Source organism: Macaca fascicularis, chromosome 1 (genome assembly GCF_037993035.2).
Source record: "Macaca fascicularis isolate 582-1 chromosome 1, T2T-MFA8v1.1".
Lineage (NCBI taxonomy): Eukaryota > Metazoa > Chordata > Mammalia > Primates > Cercopithecidae > Macaca > Macaca fascicularis.
In genome coordinates this window covers 109,921,153-109,946,346 of record NC_088375.1, presented here as the reverse complement: position 1 = coordinate 109,946,346, position 25,194 = coordinate 109,921,153, and the positions used below count along the sequence as shown (strand labels likewise).

Genomic DNA, 25,194 nt, shown 5'->3' with positions numbered 1-25,194 from the left:
TTTCGCCGTGTTGCCCCAGCTGGTCTCAAACTCCTGAGCTCAAAGCAATCCACCCACCTTGGCCTCCCAAAGTGCTGGGATTATAGATTACAGTCATGAGCCATATGCCCGACCCCTCTTTTATTTTATTTTTTGAGATAGGGTCTCACTCTGTCCCCACGGCTGGAGTGCAGTGGCATGATCACAGCTTACTGCAACCTTGACCTCCCAGGCTTAAGCAATCCTCCCACCTCAGCCTCCCAGTAGCTGAGACCCACAGGCAGGCACCACCATGCCCGGCTTATTTATTTATTCATTCATTCCATGAACCAGCTAATTTATTTATTTTTAATTAATTATTTATTTTGAGACAGAGTCTCCTCTGTCGCCCAGGCTGGAGTGTCTCGGCTCACTGCAACCTCTGCCTCCCAGGTTCAAGCAATTCTCCCTGCCTCAGCCTCCCGAGTAGCCAGATTACAGGTGCCTGCCACCATGCCCTGCTAATTTTTGTATTTTTTAGTAGAGACAGGGTTTTGCCATGCTGGCCGGGCTGGTCTTAGATACTCTTACTTGACTACTTACTTGCAGTACTAATTATGAATTGACTTGGAATTGCATTTATGTTTGTAACAGAGACTAGAAGTAACAGAGAGTTAAACAAGATGGAAGTTAATTTTTCTCTCAAGGTAATGAAATCTGGATGCAGGCAGTCCAGGGCTCATCTAGTGTCCCCAGGAATTCATCAGGTTCCGAGGCTGGTCTGCATCCTTGAAGATCTCTGTTTTTCTCCCTGCTCTGCCATCCTTAAAGGCCTGTGTTTGGCCGGGCACAGTGGCTCATGCTAGTCCTAGCTACTTGGAAGGTTGAGGTGGGAGGATCTGGGAGGATCCCTTGAGCCTGGGAGGTTGAGGCTGCAGTGAGCCTCGAACATGCTGCTGCATTCCAGCCTGGGTGACACAGTGAGAACCTGCCTCAGAAAAAAAAGGCTTTGGCTTTCTCAATTTGCCTGAAAAATCACAAGATCACAAGATCCTTTAACCATCAGGCCTGTGTTCTAGACAGGAAATAAATAGGAAGGGGAGAGGAGAAAATGATTGAAAGAATTAAAGGGAGCATATGCCAGCTGCTTGACCTTCTTTAATTTTAATTTTTATTTTTACCTTCTGGTGCTCTCCTTGTCTCCCTGCCTCTACAGAGACAAAAAATAACAATAATGATATAATAATTAGCTGGGCATTGTGGCATGCGCCACTAGTTCTAGTTACTCAGGAGGCCAAGGTGGGAGGCACTGCTTAAGCCAAGGAATTTGAGGCTGCAGTGAGCCATGATGAGGCCAGTGCACTCCAGCCTGGGCAACACAGTGAGACCCTATCTAAAAAAAAAAAAAAAAAGTTTGAGGGGGCCAGGTGCAGTGGCTCATGATTGTAATCCCAGCACTTTGGGAGGCCGAGGCCGGTGGATCATGAGGTCCAGATCAAGACCATCCTGGCCAACATGGTGAAACCCCATCTCTACTAAAAATACAAAAATTAGCTGGGTGTGGTGGCACGTGCCTGTAGTCCCGGCTACCTGGGAGGCTGAGGCAGGAGAATCACTTGAACTGAAGAGGTGGAGGTTGCAGTGAGCCAAGATGGTGCCACTGCACTCCAGCCTGGTGACAGAGTGAGACTCTGTCTCAAAAAAAAAAAAAGTTTGAAGCTGAATTATTAACATACAGGTTTAATTACTGTATCTTCCTCGTGAATTGAAACATAACAATGTAGTAACTCTTTATGACTAGTTAATACTTTTAGTCTTAAATTTTATTTAATCTAATATTAACACAGCTACACCAACTCTGTTTTGTGGTGTTTCCCTGGCGTATATGTTTTTCTATTCTTTTACTTTTAACCCCTCTAGTTATTTTTCTTTTTTCTTTTTTTTTGAGACGGAGTCTCACTCTATCACCCAGGCTGGAATGCAGTGGCATGATCTCGGCTCACTGCAGCCTCTGCCTCCCAGGTTCAAGTGATTCTCCTGCCTCAGCCTCCTGAGTAGCTGGGATTACAGGCGCCTGCCACCGCACCCTGCTAATTTTGTATTTTTAATAGAGACAGGGTTTCACCATGGTAGCCAGGCTGATCTCGAACTCCTCAGCAGATCCGCCTGCCTCGGCCTCCCAAAGCACTGGGATTACAGGTGTGAGCCACTGTACCTGGCCAAGCCTCCAGTTTTCTTTGAGAATGTTATTCTAGCCCACCCCACGCAGCTAATTTTTGTATTTTTTAGTAGAGATGGGGTTTCACTATGTTGGCCAGGTGGGTCTCGAACTCCTGACCTCAAGTAATCTGCCCAACTCGGCCTCCCAAACTGTTGGGATGACGGGTGTGAGCCAACACGCCTGGCCAGATATTATCACTAGTATCTCATATAAGCAATGTTGATTTAGCTTTACCCACAAATCTGCTAATCTTTTTCTCACCAATTATTGCTTCACAAACCATTCTGGGATAATATTTATTTTTCTGGAAGTAAATCCTATTTTTTTTTTTTTTTTTGAGACAGAGTCTCTGTCACCCAGGCTAGAGCGCAGTGGAATAATCTTGGCTCATTGCAACCTGCAACCTCTGCCTCCTGGGTTCAAGTGATTCTGCTGCCTCAGTCTCCTGAGTAGCTGGAACTACAGGTGTGCACCACCACACCCAGCTAATTTTTTTGTATTTTTAGTAGAGATGGGTTTCACCATGTTGGCCAGGCTGGTCTCGAACTTCTGGCCTCAAGTGATCCACCTGCCTCAGCCTCCCCAGAGTGCTGGGATTACAGGCATGAGCCACCACACCTGGCCTAAATCCTATAGTTCTTTTAGTGAAGACATGTTGGTAGTCAACTTTCTCAGCTTTTGTTTGTGTAAAATGTCCTTGTTTCATCTTCATACATAAATATATTAGATATAGAAATCTGAATATATGAATATATTCTCCCAGCACATTGATGATATAATTCTACTGTTGGGTTTTCACTGTTGCTGTACAGAAGTCAGATATCAATCTAATTGCTATTTTTATTTTTATTTTTTTGAGATGGAGTCTCTCTGTCACCCAGGCTGGAGTACAGTGGCGTGATCTTGGCTCACTGCAACCTCCATCTCCTGAGTTCAAGTGATTCTCTTGCCTCAGCCTCCCAAGTAGCTGGGACTATAGGCACGCGCCACCACGCCCAGCCTCTAATTGCTATTTCTTTGTAAGTCTTTTTTTGTTCCTGAGCTGACAGATGATTATAGTATCTTTGTTTCTGATGTTCTACACTTTCAATATAATGTGTCTGGGTATAGATTTATTTTCATATGTCGTGCTTGGGATTTGTTGGGATTCCTGAAACTGAGGACTAATGTCTCATCAATTTCATAGTACTATTAGCCACTAACTCTTTTTTTTTTTTTTTTTTTTTGAGACGGAGTCTCGCTCTGTCGCCCAGGCTGGAGTGCAGTGGCCGGATCTCAGCTCACTGCAAGCTCCGCCTCCCGGGTTCACGACATTCTCCGGCCTCAGCCTCCCGAGTAGCTGGGACTACAGGCGCCCGCCACCTCGCCCGGCTAGTTTTTTGTATTTCTTAATAGAGACGGGGTTTCACCGTGTTAGCCAGGATGGTTTCGATCTCCTGACCTTGTGATCCGCCCGTCTCGGCCTCCCAAAGTGCTGGGATTACAGGCTTGAGCCACCACGCCCGGCCAGCCACTAACTCTTTTTTGAGAGTTGGGGTCTTGCTCTGTTGCCCAGGCTGGAGTGCAGTGATGCAATCATGCTTCACTGCAGCCTCCAACTCCTGGACTGAAGCAGTCCTTCCCACTTCAGCCTCTCGAGTAGCTGAGATTACAAGCGCATTGCACCATGCTTTGCCTTTTTTTCTTTTGAAGTGATGTCAAACTTACATAAAAGTTGCAAGTATAGTCCAAAAGACTTTTTCCCCCCTGAATCATCTGACGGTAAGTTGCCAACTTAATTGCTCATTATCCCTGAATACTTTAGTATACATTTCCTAGAAAAAAAAGACATTCCATTACATAACTAGAAAACAATCACACAAATCAGAAAATTAGCACTGTTATATTATTACCATCTAATCCTCAGATTTATCAACTAGCCCAATAATGGCATTTATAGCAAAAGAAAAAAAAAATAGTTTAGAATTTCATGTTGCATTTAGTTGTCATGTCTTTCTAAATTCCTTTAACCCAGAAAAGTTCCTGATCTTTCCTTGATTTTTATGACCCTGACACTTTATTTATTTTTATTTTATTTGTATTTATTTATTCATTTATTTTTTGAGACGGAGTCTCGCTCTGTCACCCAGGCTGGAGTGCAGTGGCGCAATCTTGGCTCACTACAAGCTCCGCCTCCTGGGTTCACACCATTCTCCTGCCTCAGCCTCCCGAGTAACTGGGACTACAGAGGACCGCCGCCACGCCCGGCTAAGTTTTTTGTATTTTTAGTAGAGATGGGGTTTTACCGTGTTAGCCAGGATGGTCTCGATCTCCTGACCTTGTGATCCGCAAGCCTCGACCTCCCAAAGTGCTGGGATTACAGGCATGAGCCACTGCGCCCAGACTTTTTTTTTTTTTTTTTTTTTGAGACGGAGTCTCGCTCTGCCGCCCAGGCTGGAGTGCAGTGGCCGGATCTCAGCTCACTGCAAGCTCCGCCTCCCGGGTTCACGCCATTCTCCGGCCTCAGCCTCCCGAGTAGTTGGGACTACAGGCGCCTGCCACCGCGCCCGGCTAGTTTTTTGTATTTTTTAGTAGAGACGGGGTTTCACCGTGTTAGGCAGGATGGTCTCGATCTCCTGACCTCGTGATCCGCCCGTCTCGGCCTCCCAAAGTGCTGGGATTACAGGCTTGAGCCACTGCGCCCGGCCGCGCCCAGCCTATTTATTTATTTTTGAGACAGAGTCTTGCTCTGTTGCCCAGGCTGGAATGCAGTGGCACCATCTTGGCTCACTGCAACCTCTATCTCCTGGGTTCAAGTGATTCTCCTGCCTCAGCCTCCTGAGTAGCTGGGATTACAGGCACTTGCCACCATGTCCAGCTATCCTCTGTATTTTTAGTAGAGTCAGGGTTTCACCATGTTGTCCAGGCTGCTCTCGAACTGCTGACCTCAGGTGATCTGCCCACTTTGGCCTCCTAAAGTGCTGGGATTACAGGCATGAGCCACTGTGCCCGGCCAGACCCTGACACTTTAGAACATTACAGTCCAGTTATTTATTTATTTATTTTTTATTTTGTTTTATGACGGAGTCCCGCTCTATTGCCCAGGCTGGAGTGTAGTGGCGTGGTCTTGGCTCACTGCAACCTCTGACTACTGGGTTCATGCGATTCTCCTGCCTCAGCCTTCTGAGTAGCTGGGAATACAGGTGCCTGCCACCATGCCTGGCTAATTTTTGTATTTTTAGTACAGCCAGGGTTTCACCATGTTGGCCAGGCTGGTCTCGAACTCCTGACCTCAAGTGATCCGCCTGCCTTGGACTCCCAGAGTGCTGGGATTACAGACATAAACCTGTAAAATAACTGGCCCCGGCCAGTTATTTTGATTGCCCCTTAATATGGATTTGTCTGATGTCGGATTCAGGTTATGCATCGTTGGCAGGGATAGCACAGTGATGCTGTTATTCTCGTTGTGCTGTATCAGATGGCACACAGTTTTAATTTGTCCCATTTTTTCATAATAATAAGGGGTGAGTGGGCAGGGTACAGATAAAATAATATTGGCCCTGATTTGATAATTGCTGGAGCTGGCTGATGATTACCTGGAGGCTCATACTTTTCTTTTTTTTTTTTTTTTTTTTGAGATGGAGTCTCGCTCTGTTGCCCAGGCTGGAGTGCAGTGGCGCGATCTCGGCTCACTGCAAGCTCCGCCTCCCAGGTTCACGCCATTCTCCTGCCTCAGCCTCCCCCCGAGTAGCTGGGACTACAGGCACCCACAACCGCGCCCGGCTCATTTTTTGTATTTTTAGTAGAGACGGGGTTTCACCGTGGTCTCGATCTCCTGACCTTGTGATCCGCCCGCCTCGGCCTCCCAAAGTGCTGGGATTACAGGCGTGAGCCACCGCGCCCGGCCCATACTTTTCTGTTTACTTTTATGTGCTTAAAATTTTTCAGCATATTGAAATATTTTTTAAAATCTGAAGCAAAGATATTTAAAATATTTTATCTAGCATATTAAGGCACACTGGTACCAAGTAGGATTTCAGTGTTGTTCCATTTACTATAATGCTGGGAAGGGATGATCTTCAAATTAAAAAAATATATGTATGCAGTCTAGGCTCAACCCATAGGTCCACAGTTTGTAGTCTTTGTCCTAGAAAATGAAAGAGTATGGGCTGGGCACAGTGGCTCATGCCTGTAATCCTAGTGCTTTGGGAGGCTGAGGCAGGAGGATAGCTTGAGCCCAGGAGTTTGAGACAGCCTGGGCAATATAAGGAGACCTTGTCTCTACAAACTATATATATACACATATATATTTTAATTAGCCAGATGTGGTCACACACACCTATAGTCCCAGCTACTCAGAAGGCTGAGCGGGAGAATTGCTTGAGTCCAGGAGTTCAAGGTTACAGTGAGCTATGATGACACCACTGAACTCCAGCCTGGGTGATAGAGCAAGACCCTGTTTGTTAAATAAATTTAATAAATAGGCCAGGTGGGCTGGGTGTGGTGTCTCATGCCTGTATTCCCAGCACTTTGGGAGGCCAAGGTGGGTGGATCACCTGAGGTCCGACCAACCTGACCAACACAGTGAAACCCCATCTCTACCAAAAATACAAAATTAGCCGGGCGTGATGGCGCACGCCTGTAGTCCCAGCTACTTGGGAGGCTGAAGCAGGAGAATTGCTTGAACCTGGGAAGCTGATTTGCAGTGAGCCGAGATCGCACCACTGTACTCCAGCCTGAGCAACAAGAGTGAAACTCCATCTCAAAATAAATAAATAAATAAATATAAAAATAGGGTAGATGTGGTGGCTCACACCTGTAATTCTAGCACTTTGGGAGGCTGTTGTGGGAGGATCACTTGAACCCAGGAGATCGAGAGCAACCTGGGCAACATAGTGGGACCCCATCTCTACCAAAAATAAAAAAATTAGCTGGGCATGGTGGTGCATGCCTGTAATCCCAGCTATTCGGGAGGCTGACATGGGAGGATCACATGAGCCCAGGAGCTCAAGGCTGCAGTAAGCCGAGACTGCACCAGGGCACTCCAGCCTGGTCTCACTCACTCCAGCCTGGAGAGAGTGAGACCCCCTCTCAAAAAAGAAAAAGCCAGGCATGGTGGCTCACGCCTGTAATCCCGGTATTTTGGGTGGCCAAGGTAGGCAGATCACGAGGTCAGGAGTTCGAGACCAGCCTGGCCAGTATGGTAAACTCCGCCTCTACTAAAAACACACACAAAAAATTAGCCAGGCATGGCAGTGGGCACCTGTAATCCCAGCTACTCTGGAGGCTGAAGCAGGAGAATCGCTGGAACCCGAGAGGTGGAGGTTGCAGTGAGCTGAGACTGTGCCATTGCACTCCAACCTGGGTGAGAGCGAGACTAATAATAAGAAACAGTCACAGCTCTCCTTGCTCGATTACTTTCTACAGGAGCATGGCAGTTACACCACTGAGGCATTCCTCAGTGCCCAGCGAAATTTTGTGCAAAGTTGTGCTGGGTACTGCTTGGTCTGCTACCTGCTGCAAGTCAAGGACAGGTAGGTACTTCTGCTGCTCATCCTAACATTTCTCCAGGGTTCTCTCCATCCCTTCGTGTGTAGTTCTCAATTACTTATTACTGCCCTCCATGGCAAAGATGTGAAAAATGAAACAATATATTTTAAGCAAAGACAGAAGGTTTGTGAAGACTAATAATAATAATAATAACAATCGGCCGGGCGCGGTGGCTCACGCCTGTAATCCCAGCACTTTGGGAGGCCGAGGCAGGCGGATCACGAGGTCAGGAGATCGAGACCATCCTGGCTAACACGGTGAAACCCCGTCTCTACTAAAAATACAAAAAATTAGCTGGGCGTGGTGGTGCGCGCCTGTAGTCCCAGCTACTCGGGAGGCTGAGGCAGGAGAATGGCGTGAGCCTGGGAGGCGGAGCTTGCAGTGAGCCGAGATCGCGCCACTGCACTCCAGCCTGGGCGACAGAGCGAGACTCCGTCTCAAAAAAAAAAAAGGCCGGGCGCGGTGGCTCACGCCTGTAATCCCAGCACTTTGGGAGGCCGAGGCGGGCGGATCACAAGGTCAGGAGATCGAGACCACGGTGAAACCCCGTCTCTACTAAAAATACAAAAAATTAGCCAGGCGCGGTTGTGGGCGCCTGTAGTCCCAGCTACTCGGGAGGCTGAGGCAGGAGAATGGCGTGAACCCGGGAGGCGGAGCTTGCAGTGAGCCGAGATCGCGCCACTGCACTCCAGCCTGGGCGACAGAGCGAGACTCCATCTCAAAAAAAAAAAAAAAAAAAATAATAATAATAATAACAATCAAGAATGGGGATAGGAGTAGTATAGGACAGAGTAGGGTGAGACAGAAGACGGCTGCAACAAGGAAAGGTGGTGGGTACTATTAACGGAAGGTGCGCACCATTAATCTGGTGGTCTATGTGTGCATCTCCAAAGATTCCTCCTACTAGCCGGCACAGTGCCTCACATCTGCAGCCCCAGCTACTTGGGAGGCTGAGGTGGGTGGATCACTTGAGCCCAGGAGGTTGAGGCTGCAGTGAGCCGTGATTGCCCCACTGCACTCCAGCCTGGGTGACAGAGCAAGACCTTGTTTAAAAAAAAAAAAAATGTGTGTGAGTGTGTGTGTGCGTGTGTGTGTATATATATATATTCCTCTTACCCTTTCCCAGGCAATGGTTACCACAATTCTGCTACTATCACCATTGATTTACTTTGCCTGTTCTTGAACTTTATTTTTTATTTTTGTTTTATTTTTTGAGACGGAATCTTGCTCTGTTGCCCAGGCTGGAGTGCAGTGGCACGATCTCAGCTCACTGCAACCTCTGCCACCCAGGTTCAAGCGATTCTCCTGCCTCAGCCTCCCAAGTAGCTGCGATTACAGGTGCACACCACCACGCCTGGCTAATTTTTGTGTTGTTAGTAGAGATGGGGCTTCAGCATCTTGGCCAGGCTAGTCTTGAACTCCTGACCTTGTGATCCACCTGTCTCAGCCTCCCAAAGTGCTGGGATTACAGGTATGAGCCACCACGCCTGGCTTGAACTTTATATAAATGGAATCATACTATATATGTATAGTGTATATATATATACACACACACACATATATAAATGGAATCATACTCTCTATATATATGAAGTTCAAGATTTTTTTTTTTTTTTTGAGTCGGAGTGTCACTCTTATTGCCCAGGCTGGAGTGCAATGGCACAATCTCGGCTCACCACAACCTCCGCCTCCCAGGTTCAAGTGATTCTCCTACCTCAGCCTCCTGAGTAGCTGGGATTACAGGCATGCACCACTATGCCTGGCTAATTTTTGTATTTTTAGTAGAGACAGAGTTTCTTCATGTTGGTCAGGCTAGTCTCGAACTCCTGACCTCAGGTGATTCGCCTGCCTCGGCCTCCCAAAGTGCTGGGATTACAGGTGTGAGCCACTGCACCCGGCCCATTCCTGTTGATTTAAATATCCAGGTAAATGAGTCTTCCAGGCCACTGGCCTCTCAGTCTCTTGATCTCCCCTTCTAGTCCATTCCTCTCTCCTGAATGCGTATTTCCTACCTTTTTTCTCCTCAAACTCCTAGTTTCTTCATCATCCTCACTCTTAGAGGGTGATCTTGATTTTTTATTCTTATAGAGTTTGACAACACATGCTCTTATACCACTGGACAACAGAAACAACAAAGAGATATCCCACAGCTCCCCAGCTCCCTCGACCCATGCCCGCTCACTCTGCCTTCTCTCCCAATTATTATTCGGGAACTGTTCCTGCCGCTGTGTAAGGCAATGCCTCTGTTTGTGAACTTGACCCTCTCGCTCACCTTCTGAAGAACATGGTTCCAGGAACTTTCCTTATCGCTCTGCTACTTCAGTTTTTCCTGTCTACAGGATCCTCTCCACCCGTGTACTAACATACAACTTCTTCATCTTCAAATAAATAGTCCTTTCCTTGGGTCAGTAGAACCTGATGAGAAAAAGAGATAACTATTAAAAGAAACAGTCCTTTCTTGGTCGCTTTTTTTCCTCTAGTTACCATCTTTTTTCTCCTTCCTTCCTTTGAAAGAGTTTTATAGTGACTTTTCTTTTTTCCTCCTCCATTCTTTTGAACCCATTCCATGCAGGCTTTTGTCCCCACCAGTCCATCAAATCTCTCCTTATCATGATCACCGGTGACCTCCATTTTGCTTAAATCCATTGGTCAATTCTCAGGTTTCATCCTATTTGATATTTTAGTGGCATCTATCATTCTCTCTTCCTCTTTCTTGAGATACTTTTTAAATTTAGCTTGAAGGTTACAACATTCTCCTGGTTCCCTCCTTCCTCTTTGCTGTTCTTCTCATCTCCTTGACCTTTTAACTTTGGAGTTTCCCGTGCCTCAGTCCTCCCTTGGTGATCTCATCCATTCTGACCTGGGTTTTAAACACTGTCTATAAGCTGATGACACCTACATTTGTATCTCCACTTGGATGTGTAATACCTCAACATGACTAAAACTGAGCTACCGACCTAACCCCTAAAACCTGCTTCTCCTGTAGTCTTCTCAGCTCAAGAAATGGGGCAATATCATGCTTCTACTTCCTCAGCCTCCAAGCTCTGGAGTCTTTTCTTTCTCTCACACCGCACTTTCAACCCTTTTAAAACGTAAGTCAGGCCACCACGTCATCTGTCTCCTTTTGATGGCTTCCTATCCCACTCTGAGAAAATGCCAAAGAACTTCCCATAGCTTCCAAAGCATCCCATGACCCAACTCGCTCCTCCCACCCACTCTGGAACACACTCCCCACCTGAGGACCTTGTACTTGTTCTTTCTTCCTGGAATGTTCTTGTCCCAGATAGCTGCATGGCTCACTCCCTCATCTCCTTCAGACCTTTACTTTACCACCATCTTCTTGGAAAGGCCTTCATTGTCCACCCTATCTAAAATTGCAACCCTCCCACACTTACTGTCATCCTTCCCTGCTTTTTTTTTTTTTTTTTTTTTGACGGAGTCTTGCTCTGCGCCCAGGCTGTAGTGCAGTGGCGCAATCTCGGTTCACTGCAACTTCTGCCACCCGGGTTCAAGCGATTCTCTTGCCTCAGCCTCCCAAGTAGCTGGGACTATAGGTGTGTGCCACCATGCCCAGCTAATTTTTTGTATTTTTAGTACAGACAGGGTTTCACCGTGTTAGCCAGGATGGTCTCGATCTCCTGACCTCGTGATTCACCCGCCTCGGCCTCCCAAAGTGCTGGGATTACAGGTGTGAGCCACCGCACCTAGCCGCCTGCTTTGTTTTTTGATTGTTTTTGTTTTTAAATTAACACTTTATTTTATTTTTTTTTTTTGAGACGGAGTCTCGCTCTGCCGCGCAGGCTGGAGTGCAGTGGCCGGATCTCAGCTCACTGCAAGCTCCGCCTCCCGGGTTCACGCCATTCTCCTGCCTCAGCCTCCCGAGTACCTGGGACTACAGGCGCCCGCCACTGCGCCCGGCTAGTTTTTTGTATTTTTTAGTAGAGACGGGGTTTCACCGTGTTAGCCAGGATGGTCTCGATCTCCTGACCTCGTGATCCGCGCGTCTCGGCCTCCCAAAGTGCTGGGATTACAGGCTTGAGCCACCGCGCCCAGCCAACACTTTATTTTTTACAGCATTTTTAGGTTTACAGAAAAACTGAGCACAAAATGGGAGTTCCCACATATCCTCTCTCCAGTTTCCCGTTGTTATTGAGACAAGGTCTTGGTCTTTTGCCCAGGCTGGAGTGCAGCGGTGTGACTATACCTCACTGCAACTTTGACCTCCAGGGCTCAGGTGATTCTCCCTCCTCAGCCTCCCAAATAGCTGGGACCACAGGCGTGCACCACCATGCCACACTTAAAAAAAGTTTTTTTGTAGAGATGGGGTCTCTTCATGTTGTTCAAGTTACTCTATTATTCATTAATATCTTGCATTAGTGTGGTACATTTGTTACAATTGATGAACCAATATGGATTCTTTATTATTAAGAGACAGGGTCTCACTTTGTTGCCCAGGCTGGAGTGCGGCAGCAGGATCATAGCTCACTGCAGCCTCAAACTGCTGGGCTCAAGGAACTCTCCCGCTTCAGCCTCTTGAGTACTTGGGACTACAGGTGTGCGCCACTGTACTCCGCTAATTTTTCTAATTTTTTTGTTGATCCTCCCGCTTTGGCCTCCCAAAGTTCAGGGATTACATGTGTGAGCCACCACGCTCACAGGGTTCAGTCTTTGTGTTGTACATTCCATGGCTTTTGACAAATGAATAATGCCATGTATCCACTATTACAGTATCATACAGAATAGTTTCAGTGTCCTTAGAGTCCCCTGTGCTCCATTTATTCATCTCCCTCCCTCCACCTGAACCCTCGGCAACCAACCACTGATCTTTTTACTCTCTCTAGTTTTGCCTTTTCTAGAATGTCACATAGTTGGAATCATACAGCATGCAGCCTTTTCAGATTGGCTTCTTCATTTATTCACGTGCACTGCAGATTCCTCTGTCTTTGCATGGCTTGATAGCTCTATTTTATTCCTTGGCAGCTATCAGTTCTAATATTTATTGTTTGTCTTCTCTTTAAGAATGTGTGTTTCATGACAGGGCTTCTTGTCTGCTTTGTTAACTGCTGCACCCCCAGTACCTGGAATAGTACCTCCTTCCATGGTTGTGCTAAGGATTGCATGAGTTATTAATGATATACATAAAGTTTTTATTTGTGTGTGTGTGTGTGTGTTTTTTTTTTGAGACAGGGTCTTGCTCTGTCTCCCAGGCTGGAGTGCAGTGGTGCGATCCCAGCTCACTGCAGCTTTGACTTCCTAGGCTCAAGCGATCCTTCCATCCCAGCCTCCCCAGGAGCTGGGATCACAGTCGCCTGCCAACACCCCTGGCTAATTTTTTTTTCCCAAATATTTTGTAGAGGCAGAGTCCTGCTATGTTGCACAGGCTGGTCTCGAACTCCAGGGCTCAAGCGAGCTACCCACCTAGACTTCTCAAAGTGCTGGGATTACAGGTGTGAGTCCCCCATAATACTATGTGTATATGAGTAGTAACTGTTATTCCGTATAGGAAGACCAGAAGAGGAGGTGGAAACGGAATGCCGGTTGCTTACATAGGGACCCTTAAATAGTCCTCAGAGAAGGAAGAGCATCTGAGCTGGAGCGACTGGGAGCAAATGCAGGCGGACCAAGCACACAGGTTGCAAGTCTCCGGGAGAAAGGGCACACTAATCCCAACTGCCAATTACTTTACAAAGCACGTTTACATTCTAAAATCATTTAATCCTCACAAAAATAATATTGTCAGGTGGTATTATAATCCCCGTTTTACCCATGAGAAAACAGGATCTGGGAGGTTGAGCGACTTGCCCATTGCCATCATAGGGCAAGTGGTGGCTCCAGAATTCCCATCCATAAGTTCTGACTCATACTTCAAAGGAGCTCGGAAACTGCCGGGGCTCGATGGGGAGTCCTGGTTCCAGTGTCCTGGGACTCCTGGGCAGCGTAACAAAACCACTTTTAAAAACCCTGCCGGGCGCGGTGGGTCACACCTGTAATCCCAGCACTTTGGGAGGCTGAGGCGGGTGGATCATTTGAGGTCAGAAGTTCGAGACCAGCCTGGCCAATATGGTGAAACCCCGTCTCTACTAAAAATACAAAAATGGCCGGCCACGGTGGCTCACACCTGTAATCCCAGCACTTTGGGGGGCCGAGGAGGGCAGAGCACGAGGTCAGGAGATCGAGACCATCCTGGCTAACATGGTGAAACCCCGTCTCTACTAAAAATACAAAAAATTAGCCGAGCGTAGTGGCCGGCGCCTGTAGTCCCAGCTACTCGGGAGGCTGAGGCAGGAGAATGGCGTGAACGCGGGAGGCGGAGCTTGCAGTGAGCCGAGATCGCACCACTGCACTCCAGCTTGGGTGACAGGGCCGAGACTCCGTCTCAAAAAAAAAAAAAAAAAAAAAAAAAAAGCCGGGCGGGTAGTGTTGCACACCTGTAATCCCAGCTAGTCGGGAGGCTGAGGCTGGAGAATCGCTTGAGCCTGGGAGGTGGAGGTTGCAGTGAGCCGAGGTCCCGCCACTGCACTCCAGTCTGGACTACAGAATGAGGGCCTGTTTAAAAAAAAAAAAACTTCGCCAAGGTAGGGAGCAGTGGCTCACGTCTGAAGGATCTCTTGAGACCAGCCTGGGCAACATGGCAAAACCCTGTCTCTACAAAAAATTAAACTAGCCGGGCGTGTTGGCTGTCTCTTGTAGTCCCAGCTACTCAGGAGGCTGAGGGGGGAGGATCACTGGGGCCTGGGAGGTTGAGGCTGCAGTCAGCCGTGATCGCACTACTGTGCTCCCACCCGGGCAACAGAGTGAGACTGCCTCAAAAAAACTAATTAAAAAAAAAAAACACCATGCAGTTAACGAGCGGCTGCGTGCGCGAGGTGGCACGCTGGGCTTGCAGACGAATTCTGCCAGTGCTATTAGAATATTTAAGAGATTCATTTTCCGAGCGACTCCTCCCTTTCCCCCGCCTGCAGGGGGCGTGGCAACAAAGCGCGGGAAAACTCGACCTTGACCCCACCCCCTACTCCTTGCTGGGGGCGGGGAAAAGGGGAGCTCTTAAATGGGAAATGGAGCTGGGGGGTACCTCCAGCCCATACTTAGGAAGCCTATCAGTTGCCCCTTTAAGGCCTCTTTGGAAATGGCCCAGGCCACGCCAGCACTCCTAACGTCGCCTCCCCCGCTTCCGGTCCGCGAGCACTTCCCAACCTTTAGGTCCCGATTCCTTCCACGTTCGGAATCCCGTACCCCGTCCACGCCCTCCCGCAGAGGGAGGAGCGACGGGTTACGCTGTGGCCCAGGAACTGGCCCGTGCGAGGATCCCATCCATCAGATTATATGGCGATTTAGACGGTGGGAAGACAGCGAGGAAATGGTCAGCGGATGACGTAATGTTTGGGGTGGCGTCCCATTCTGTGACTTCTGCCCGGCATCAGTGACACGGAATTAGCTTGAAACAGCGCAAAAGGACCTACACTTCCGTCCTGCACTCCGACTCAGTGCGGTTCTGCTCAAAGCGCCCACCACACAGAAGCTGGATTCCTTCGATTCGCGAAAGTGAACTGCAGCTTCAAGCTTCGAGCGGCCAATAGGGAGCGAGGGGCGGAGACGCACCTGGGCGCTCCCCTCTCTAGTAGGAAAGCCGGGAAGCAGGCTGGCTTCTTTCTAAGCGACAGTGGCGGAGGCCAATCGTTTCCGTGACTTGCAAATGGGGCAGACGGACCCTTGCGCAGCCAATGGGGAGAGGTATCTTCAGAGGGCCTCGGCCCCTTGCCCAATGAGCATAAGAGGACTGTGCGGGGCTAGTTCCGAGCGGCAGTACTTAGGACCAACCCAGTGCGGGGCTGGGAGGGGCGCAGGGCTGAGCGAAGGGGGCAAGGGCCAATGGCGAGTGCGAAAGCGGGCAGCCCAGACCCGGAGCGCGGAGGGAGGAGAGGGAGGGGGGAGGCTGAACCGGAGAGAAGCAGGAAGTAGCGGCGGCCGCGGGGAGGGCGGCGGTGGCGGCAGCGGCTGGAGTGGGGTAGAGACCGCCGGGTCTCGGCCCGCACCAGGAGCGGAACAAGTAAGCGTGCCTGGGGTAAATACCCGCCCTTGGCTCCGCCCACTTGGGGGGGCGGGTAAATACCCCCGCCCCTCCCCCACTTGGTCAACTACCCCCTTCTCCGCGCCGCCCCCTGGGGCGGCTTCTAGGAGGGCCCAGACACCGCCTCCATCCATTGGGGCGGATGGGCAAAACTCCCGGCCTGTTGAAAGCACAGCCCCTAGCCGGGTAAACCCCCAGGAGGGTCGAGAACCCCAAGTCCTGGCGCCCCCAGCTCGAGAGGCACCCGAAGTGCGGCCCGGAGATTGGAGGCTGCGGGATGTCGCGACCTAAAATGGTGTCCGTTCCCGGGGATGGGGGCGGGGGGACTGGGCCAGGCCGGAGCGGAGCCTGCACCCCGACTGGGCGCGGGTCAGCGTCCGGGCCCGGGCAAGAATCAGGCTTGCGCCCCTGGCCCCATGTGCACCCTCCGATCAGTCTCCAGTCTCTAGCGAGCCTCCGGGAGTCCGCGGCGGAAGGAGGTTCCGCTGCGCCCGGAGGCGAGGGGACGAGGTCCGAGTTGGGACGGACCCCGGCTAGAGAGCTGAGAGTCGCGCAGAGACCGCCCCTTCTCTCCTCCCCTCTTTCCCAGCTCCCCACCCCATCCTGTGTAGTCCTGGGTCCCCAGGTGCTGCGCAGCAGGTACCAAAGGGCCTGGCCTGACTGAGGCCCGGCCTTCGCTTCGCACGCCGGTGCGAGTGAGAGAAGCGCCGCGCGCCTCAGTTTCCCTTGTAGTTTCTCTTGTGTACACCCCGCCCCCTCCTCGCAACCCAGGACTTGTTCCCCGCGCCGGCCCTCGGCAGATGGCAGGGACTTAATTCCGCCCGCTGCCCAGCTTGGCCGCAACCTAATCGCCGCCAGCCCCTCGCCCTCCTCTGCGCTGCAGGCCTTGGGCCCGGGCAAAGGGCAGTGAAGCCCCCACTCGACCTGGGTCTGTTCAGCCTTTTCCTGTTCAGCCTCTTTGGCTTTTGGGGAAGCACAGAGGGAAAGGGGGCAGGGGAGATAGGAGCCCTAGAGACAGGGCTCAGCAGTCGCAGGAAGGCCTGATCTTCCTTGGCCTTGAGCTCGGCGACTTGCTTGGTCGACTGCTCTGAGTGGGTGGCCATCGGATGACCTCTAAGTCACTGGAACTCCCAAGAGGGAGGTGGCTGGCGGCGGGGGGTGTGCGGGTGAGTTCACAGGTGTTTTCTAGTCTTTGCTGGTCTTCCCTGTACCAGTCCACTTCTGAGTACCTGAATGGAAGGTAGCTCAGGCCTCTGATCAGGAGGGAGCCAGGCTTAGGAGCCAGGCCCATAGAGACAAGGGGTTTTGTTTAAACCCAGAGTCTGCAGAATTAAATAGGGTGGGAGTGAGGGAAGGACTCCCCCTTTGTCTGGTTGGTATCCTTTGCCCCCACCCCACCTTGGTCCCAGGAATTCCAGCTGCCACATGCTGCGGCTGTCTCTAGTTACAGTATGAAGGCTGGAGAGAAGTGGGAGAACTGGCTTCGAGAAATGGCCTGCAACCTGGGCATGGAATGGATAGGGATAGATTCTTCAGTTGCTTCTTCGTAGATACAGAAACAGTCATGGGGAGGCACTGGCAGGGGACAGACATGGGTCTCCCACAAACTCTGAGCTGGCCTGCATGTTCGATTAGTGCCACATAATTCTTGTGGGATTTTAAATTTTATTTTTTGCACTTGGCTAGGTTGAGGTTAGGTGAAACTTCCTGGGCTACTGTTGCCACAGGAAAATGGAAAGGGTGAGGAGTTTAAGTTAGGGAATGGAATGGGGTGAGGAGCTCGGAGCAGAAATGATAGGTGAGGGGTGAAGGAGCCTGGCTTTTCCCCACTGTGGCAGCTGTGCTGGATAAGTGTGTACCCTGGGAGTTTTAGCCTCAAGAGAGCAAGCTGCGGAGGGGTGGTGAAGGAGGGGCTGGCTAGGGGAGGGCCAGGCGCTCTGGGGAAGGTAGTGAGCGAGCAGCAGGTGTTTGTGACAGGAGAGGCCTAGGCTGGGGCCCTTGTGACCAGGCTGCCATCACCATTTTCCCCTCTGTCTCTTCTCTTTGTCTCTTTCTGTTCCTGTGTCTTATTTTTTCCATCTTGGTCTCTTGGGTAATTTCCTTGAGTCCTTTTCTCCCTGCTGACCAAGCTAGATCTCCAGGTGCCAGTGATGGCCCCAGGTGCCCTAGACTTGATCCTGCATGACCCCTGACTCTTGCCTCCGACCCCAGCCCTAGAGTTCCAGGGGTTATTCCTTTCCAGCTCTTCCTTGACCTGACATGTCCTTGCTTGGTTCATCTGGAATAGTGAATCGTATTCTTGGTGTGATTCTTACATTAGCAATTTCGTATTGTGCTCAGAATAACCCTATGATATATAGATCACTTGTGCTCTCTGTCTTGTCTTTTCTTTTTCTTCTTTTTTTTTTTGAGACAGGGTCTCACTCTGTCACCCAGGCTGGAGTGCGTGGCGTGATCATGGCCCATCACAGCCTCGACCTCCTTGGCTCAGGGGATCCTCCCATGTCAGCTGGGAGGCATAGCTGGGAATACAGGCATGTGCCATCATGCCTGGGGAGTTTCACCATGTTGCCCAGGGTGGTCTTGAACTCCTGGGCCCAAGTGATTGACCTCCCAAAGTGCTGGGTTTACAGATGTGAGCCACCACACCCGGCCATTTGTGTCCTCTTTCAAACAGCAAAAGTAAGGCACTGAAGAAACTTGCTTGTACTGCAGGCCCCTGATAAAGCTGAACGAGGATCATTTCTTTAGTCTTGGCTTACGGCCTTGCCCCTTTGTACACATAGCCTTTCAGATCTCTGTGGACCCCAGAAGATCCATGAAGAATATGAATTGATTCCATGTGGACATGAATGAGCCCTTAAACCTAGAGTATCATATACAGCATCCTCCTTAATGATAGTATCGATTATTTGGTTCTGTGCTGGGCACAGGAGGGGATGAGCTGGTTTCCACCAGGATGCTCACTGAGCTCCCCTGTTCCTGTATTTCTTCTTCTTTTTTTGTGTGTTTTTTCCTGAGATGGAGTCTTGCTCTGTCACCCAGGCTGGAGTACAGTGGCACAATCTTGGCTCACTGCAAGCTCCGCTTCCCGAGTTCAAGCAATTCTTTTGCCTCAGCCTCCCGAGTAGCTGGGACTATAGGTGAGTGCTGCCACGCCCAGCTACTTTTTGTATTTTTAGTAGCCCCGGGGTTTCACCATCTTGGCCAGGATGGTCTTGATCTCCTGACCTCGTGATCCGCCCGCCTCTGCCTCCCAAAGTGCTGGGATTACAGGTGTCAGCCACTGTGCCTGGCCCCCTGTATTTCTTTTTGAGACAGGGTCTTACTCTGTCCAGGCTGGAGTGCAGTGGCATGATCTTGGCTCGCTGCAACCTCAACCTCATGGGTTCAAGTGATTCTTCTGCCTCAGCCTCCTGAGTAGTTGCTATTACAGGCATGCGCCACCACACCTGTCTAGTTTTTTGTATTTTTAGTAGAGACAGGGTTTCACTATGTTGGCCAGGCTGGTCTCAAACTCCTGACCTCAAGTGATCCACCTGCCTCAGTCTCCCAAAACACTGGGACTACAAGCATGAGCCACCGCACCTGGCCCCTTCCCTGTATTTCTGAGAACTCTCTTCTCTCCTGCTTTCTCTGGATTTTGGAGCCTGCCAGGGTATGGACACTAACCTTCTGATTTTAGGGTTTGGCAAACCTAGCAGCTCTGTAGGATTCATGCTGTGGTGGAGGTGTACCTAAGTTGGAGTGCATATGGGTTCTGAGAGAGGATAAATATGGAGATGCTGAGGAAAGAGCTCCAGGATCTCCAGACATCTCAGTTTCTCCTTATTCCTGTTTTCATCAGGTCTGGGACCTGCCGATATGGGGGACATGAAGACCCCTGATTTTGATGACCTCCTTGCTGCCTTTGACATCCCTGACATTGATGCAAATGAAGCCATCCATTCTGGGCCAGAAGAAAATGAGGGGCCAGGAGGCCCAGGGAAGCCAGAACCAGGTGTGGGAAGTGAATCTCGAGACACAGCAGCAGCCTCAGCTGGGGATGGCCCTGGAGTTCCAGCCCAGGCCTCTGACCATGGCCTGCCACCGTCAGACATTTCTGTAGTTAGTGTCATTGTCAAGAACACTGTGTGTCCTGAGCAGTCTGAGGCCCTGGCTGGAGGCTCAGCAGGGGATGGGACCCGGGCTGCTGGGGTAACTAAGGAAGGGCCTGTGGGGCCTCATCGAATGCAGAATGGTTTTGGGGGTCCTGAACCTTCCCTCCCAGAAACCCCCCACTCTCCTGCTCCTCCCAGTGGGGGCACCTGGAAAGAAAAAGGCATGGAAGGCAAAACTCCCTTGGACCTGTTTGCTCATTTTGGCCCTGAGCCAGGGGACCACCCGGATCCCCTGCCTCCCTCTGCACCCTCTCCCCCTCAGGAGGGGGCTATGACCCCACCTCCTTTCCCCTCTTCCTTTGAGCTGGCCCAGGAGAATGGCCCAGGCGTGCAGCCACCTGTTTCTTCCCCACCGTTGGGGGCCTTGAAGCAGGAGAGCTGCAGCCCCCATCAACCCCAGGGCCTAGCCCCACAAGGCTCAGGCTCCAGCCCTGAGGCCACGGACATCCCTGCCAGTGCCTCGCCTCCCCGAGTTGCTGGGGTGCCCTTCTTCAAGCAGTCTCCAGGGCACCAGAGCCCTCTTGCCTCCCCCAAACTGCCCATCTGTCAGCCCTTGAAAGAAGAAGAAGATGAGGGGCCAGTGGACAAGTCTTCCCCAGGAAGTCCCCAGAGTCCCTCTAGTGGGGCTGAGGCTGCAGATGAGGACAGCAATGACTCCCCTGCCTCCAGCTCCTCTAGGCCTCTTAAGGTGCGGATCAAGACCATTAAAACATCCTGCGGGAATATCACAAGGACTGTAACTCAGGTCCCTTCAGATCCTGATCCACCTGCCCCCTTGGCTGAGGGGGCCTTCTTGGCTGAAGCTAGCCTCTTGAAGCTGTCCCCTGCAACACCTACTTCTGAGGGTCCAAAGGTGGTGAGCGTACAGTTGGGTGATGGTACAAGGCTGAAAGGCACTGTGCTGCCTGTGGCCACCATCCAGAATGCCAGTACTGCCATGCTGATGGCAGCCAGTGTGGCCCGCAAGGCTGTGGTGCTGCCTGGGGGGGCTGCCACCAGCCCTAAGATGATTGCTAAGAATGTGCTAGGCCTGGTGCCCCAAGCCCTGCCTAAGGCTGAGGGGCGGGCAGGGCTGGGCACTGGGGGACAGAAGGTGAATGGTGCCTCAGTGGTGATGGTGCAGCCTTCAAAGACAACTACTGGGCCGAGTACAGGGGGCGGCACAGTGATCTCACGGACCCAGTCCAGCCTGGTGGAGGCCTTCAACAAGATCCTCAACAGCAAGAACCTGCTCCCTGCCTATAGGCCAAACCTGAGCCCACCAGCTGAGGCTGGGCTGGCCCTGCCTCCCACCGGCTACCGCTGCCTGGAGTGTGGGGATGCCTTCTCGTTGGAGAAGAGCCTGGCACGGCACTATGACCGCCGGAGCATGCGCATCGAGGTCACCTGCAACCACTGCGCCCGCCGCCTGGTCTTCTTCAACAAGTGCAGCCTGCTCCTGCATGCACGTGAACACAAGGACAAGGGGCTCGTTATGCAGTGCTCACATTTGGTCATGAGGCCCGTAGCCCTTGACCAGATGGTGGGGCAGCCGGACATCACACCCCTGCTGCCTGTAGCTGTCCCACCTATCTCTGGACCTCTGGTCTTGCCTGCCTTGGGCAAGGGTGAGGGGGCCATCACCTCCTCTGCCATTACTACAGTTGCTGCTGAGGCCCCTGTCCTGCCACTCTCCACTGAGCCGCCTGCTGCCCCTGCCACTTCTGCTTACACGTGCTTTCGCTGCCTGGAGTGCAAGGAGCAGTGCCGGGACAAGGCTGGCATGGCAGCTCACTTCCAGCAGCTCGGCCCCCCTGCCCCTGGGGCCACCAGCAATGTGAGTCACCTTTCACAGCCCTTCTGTGGGGACAGGATCTAGGAAGGCGTTGGGGGCTTGGTTAGAAGTAATAGAGACAGGACACTCTTCACCGACTTTCCTTGTTTAATCCACTCGACAGGTGTGCCCAACCTGCCCCATGATGCTCCCCAATCGCTGCAGCTTCAGCGCCCACCAGCGCATGCATAAGAATCGACCCCCCCACGTCTGTCCTGAGTGTGGGGGCAACTTCTTGCAAGCCAATTTTCAGACCCATCTCCGGGAGGCCTGTCTGCACGTCTCTCGCCGTGTGGGATACAGGTGCCTTGGACCCTTCCTCCATAGAACTGTAGGGTTTCGTGTGTCCTAGCCTCAGCCTCAGATGGCCTTTCAAGATCCCCGCTGTATCCCTCAGCCCTGTTTTGGCAAACAACCCTGAGATAGTACGTCCTGCCTTCCCGTCGTCCCCCATGGAGATGGGGGGAAGCAGGGCCACCTCTGGAGCTCCAGCTCTCCCTCGGCAGCCTCCCTTGGGGAATGGCCTCTACACCTCTCTCATTTCTCCACCCTGCTCATGCTCCACTACTGATTTCCTTCTTGTAGTCTACCCAGTCCCAGAGAATAAATGTGTGGTCCCAGGTTGGGCATGGAGATGCCTCCCACCTCACCACAGGGCCTCCTGCTTCCTCCCTAGGTGCCCCAGCTGTTCAGTGGTGTTTGGGGGTGTGAACTCCATCAAGTCCCACATCCAGACGTCGCACTGCGAGGTTTTCCACAAGTGCCCCATCTGCCCCATGGCCTTCAAGTCTGGGCCCAGCGCCCATGCCCACCTCTACTCCCAGCATCCCAGCTTCCAAACTCAGCAGGCCAAGTGAGGCCCGGGGGAGGGCCGGGCCGGGCCAGGGAGGCAGGGCTGGTGGGGTGTAGGAGGGGAGGGGCTGCACCCCTCCCTGCCTGATGTCTGCATTGTCCTCACCTCAGGCTGATCTACAAGTGCGCCATGTGTGACACAGTCTTCACTCACAAACCCCTCCTCTCCTCACACTTCGACCAGCACTTGCTGCCCCAGCGTGTCAGTGTCTTTAAGTGCCCGTCTTGTCCTCTGCTTTTTGCCCAAAAAAGGACCATGCTGGAACATCTCAAGGTACAGGAGCAGAGGGATGGGGGATGGGTGCTTAGCTGTACTGACCTGGGGCTGGGGCCACATACTTCAGAAGTGGGGGGCTTTGGCACAGCCAGGCCCTCCCCCACAACAGCAGCCTCCCTTGTCTCCTCTCACAGAACACCCATCAGTCTGGGCGCTTGGAGGAGACTACTGGGAAAGGGTCCGGGGGTGCCCTGCTGACCCCCAAGACTGAGCCTGAGGAGCTGGCTGTTTCTCAGGGAGAAGCAGCCCCTGCTACTGAGGAGTCATCTTCATCTTCAGAAGAGGAGGAAGTACCCAGCTCCCCTGAGCCCCCCCGTCCAGCCAAACGGCCTCGGCGGGAACTAGGGAGCAAAGGCCTCAAGGGTGGGGGTGGGGGGCCTGGAGGCTGGACCTGTGGCCTGTGTCACTCCTGGTTCCCTGAGCGTGACGAGTATGTGGCCCACATGAAGAAGGAGCATGGCAAGGTGAGTGAGCCCCAAGGGGAGTACCATGGGCTGGGGGCAGCACTGGGACTGCCAGTGTGACAGTGGGGACGGGGTCCTGGAGCCTGGCTCTGACATCTACCCATGCTCTCCTAGTCAGTGAAAAAGTTTCCCTGTCGCCTTTGTGAGCGCTCCTTCTGCTCCGCCCCCAGCCTGAGGCGTCATGTCAGGGTCAATCACGAGGGCATCAAGCGAGTGTACCCCTGCAGGTAAGTCTTGCTCCCCGCTTTTTCTCCCTGCCCAGCACGTGACTCTCCCCGTATGCCAAAGTACCTTTGCACCTGCGACGTGTCTAAGTGGCCTGATGGTTGGGGTCTCCCTCTGCTCCAGCAGCCCCCTCATCAGGAGCAAGGGCCTTGGCCTTCGGGCTGTGCCCCTGCTGCCATCCTGTCCTCTCCCATTTCAGGTATTGCACAGAGGGAAAACGCACCTTCAGCAGCCGCCTGATCCTGGAGAAACATGTCCAGGTCCGGCATGGCTTGCAGCTTGGGGCCCAGTCCCCTGGCCGGGGGACCACTTTGGCTCGGGGTTCCAGTGCCAGAGCCCAGGTAGGCAGAGGCCCGGCCTGCTGTGCTAGGGCTTTGAGTGGGAAACTGGAAGGTAGAGACTGTGGCCTCAGGAAGTGAGCGTGGGGGTGCCAAGGACAGTGGGGATGGTGGTAAGGCCCAGTTTCTTCCCCTTTTCTTCAGGGGCCAGGTCGGAAACGCCGCCAGTCTTCTGACTCTTGCAGTGAGGAGCCTGACAGCACGACACCGCCAGCCAAGTCCCCCAGGGGCGGACCTGGATCTGGAGGCCATGGCCCCCTGCGCTACCGGAGCAGCGGCTCCACAGAACAGAGCCTCATGGTGGGGTTGAGGGTGGAGGATGGTGCCCAGCAGTGCCTCGACTGTGGCTTGTGCTTTGCCTCCCCTGGCTCCCTGAGCCGGCACCGTTTCATCAGCCACAAGAAGAGACGGGGTGTGGGTAAAGCCAGTGCCCTGGGGCTGGGGGATGGGGAGGAAGAGGCCCCTCCATCAAGGTCTGACCCCGATGGTGGAGACTCACCCCTGCCTGCCTCTGGAGGCCCACTGACCTGTAAGGTCTGTGGCAAGAGCTGCGACAGTCCTCTCAACCTCAAGACCCACTTCCGCACGCATGGCATGGCGTTCATCAGGGCTCGGCAGGGGGCTATTGGGGATAACTAGGCCCTAAGCCTGGGACTGACCAGCCCCTTCCTCTTGGAGCCTGGTTTTCCCTGCTGCTGCCTGATCCCCTGGCTGGGGAGTTTCATTGACATTAACATTTTGTTAATTCCTCTCTCAAACCTGAAGAAAAGCTTTTGAGGATTATTCTAGTTATCTGCAACCTCCCTTTGGGTTTGGCCCTGGAGTCCTAGTAGAGTGGACCCTCCATTCCTCTTTTCTGAGCCCAACACTAATTATGCTCCTGCTGCAGAACCCCCAGTGTGGGCCTGGGGTTGGGAGGATGGGACTTAGGTATTCCTGCTAGACAGGTTTAGGGAAGGACTGATGGGGGTGTCACGGATGGACACATCCCTCCACAATTCCTTCAGGCATGGACTGGAAATTTCCTCCTCTGGGCCAGGCCCTACCCTAGTGCCCCCTCCCCCCCAACTCACTGGCACTCAAGCCCCCTACCCCTGCAGTGCCTTTCACTTCTTTTTTTCCCCAGAAATCCAGGGGGGGTGGTTGGTGGGGATGAGTCCTGTCAAGGGGGCCATAGGAGAGGAGGGGACAGGCTCTCAGGAATCCTTTATTCTTGTAGTAATAATACTAACAGTGGGGGAACTAGGGAGAAAACCAGACCATTAAAACTGTTTTTGGTCTAATCTCCA

General features: G+C 52.1%; 1 protein-coding gene and 1 long non-coding RNA gene across 9 annotated transcripts in view; one reads left to right on the top strand and one right to left on the bottom strand.

The window, feature by feature from the left end:
* Positions 1–15,384, bottom strand: part of LOC123567204 (uncharacterized) — an 18,864-nt gene extending 3,480 nt beyond the window's left edge. Inside the window, exons 1-2 of the long non-coding RNA XR_010587341.2 lie at positions 14,903–15,384; positions 9,981–10,123 (exon numbers count right to left, since the gene is read on the bottom strand). This is a non-coding gene — a long non-coding RNA (uncharacterized lncRNA). The remainder of the gene's footprint in view (positions 1–9,980; positions 10,124–14,902) is intronic.
* On the top strand, positions 14,882–25,194 carry ZNF687 (zinc finger protein 687). Of its 8 annotated transcripts, none has more exons than XM_005541887.4 (9): positions 14,882–15,439; positions 19,624–21,752; positions 21,874–22,052; positions 22,426–22,602; positions 22,713–22,875; positions 23,013–23,342; positions 23,457–23,569; positions 23,767–23,908; positions 24,050–25,194. In XM_005541887.4, the coding sequence occupies exons 1-9, from the start codon at positions 15,430–15,432 to the stop codon at positions 24,542–24,544; spliced, it is 3,738 nt and encodes a 1,245-aa protein (XP_005541944.3). In that variant the 5' UTR covers positions 14,882–15,429; the 3' UTR covers positions 24,545–25,194. The 8 variants fall into 8 exon arrangements, with proteins under 8 accessions (XP_005541944.3, XP_073851601.1, XP_005541945.3 ...); XM_005541888.4 differs by lacking the exon at positions 14,882–15,439 and adding an exon at positions 15,627–15,755; XM_045363709.2 differs by lacking the exon at positions 14,882–15,439 and adding an exon at positions 15,627–15,770.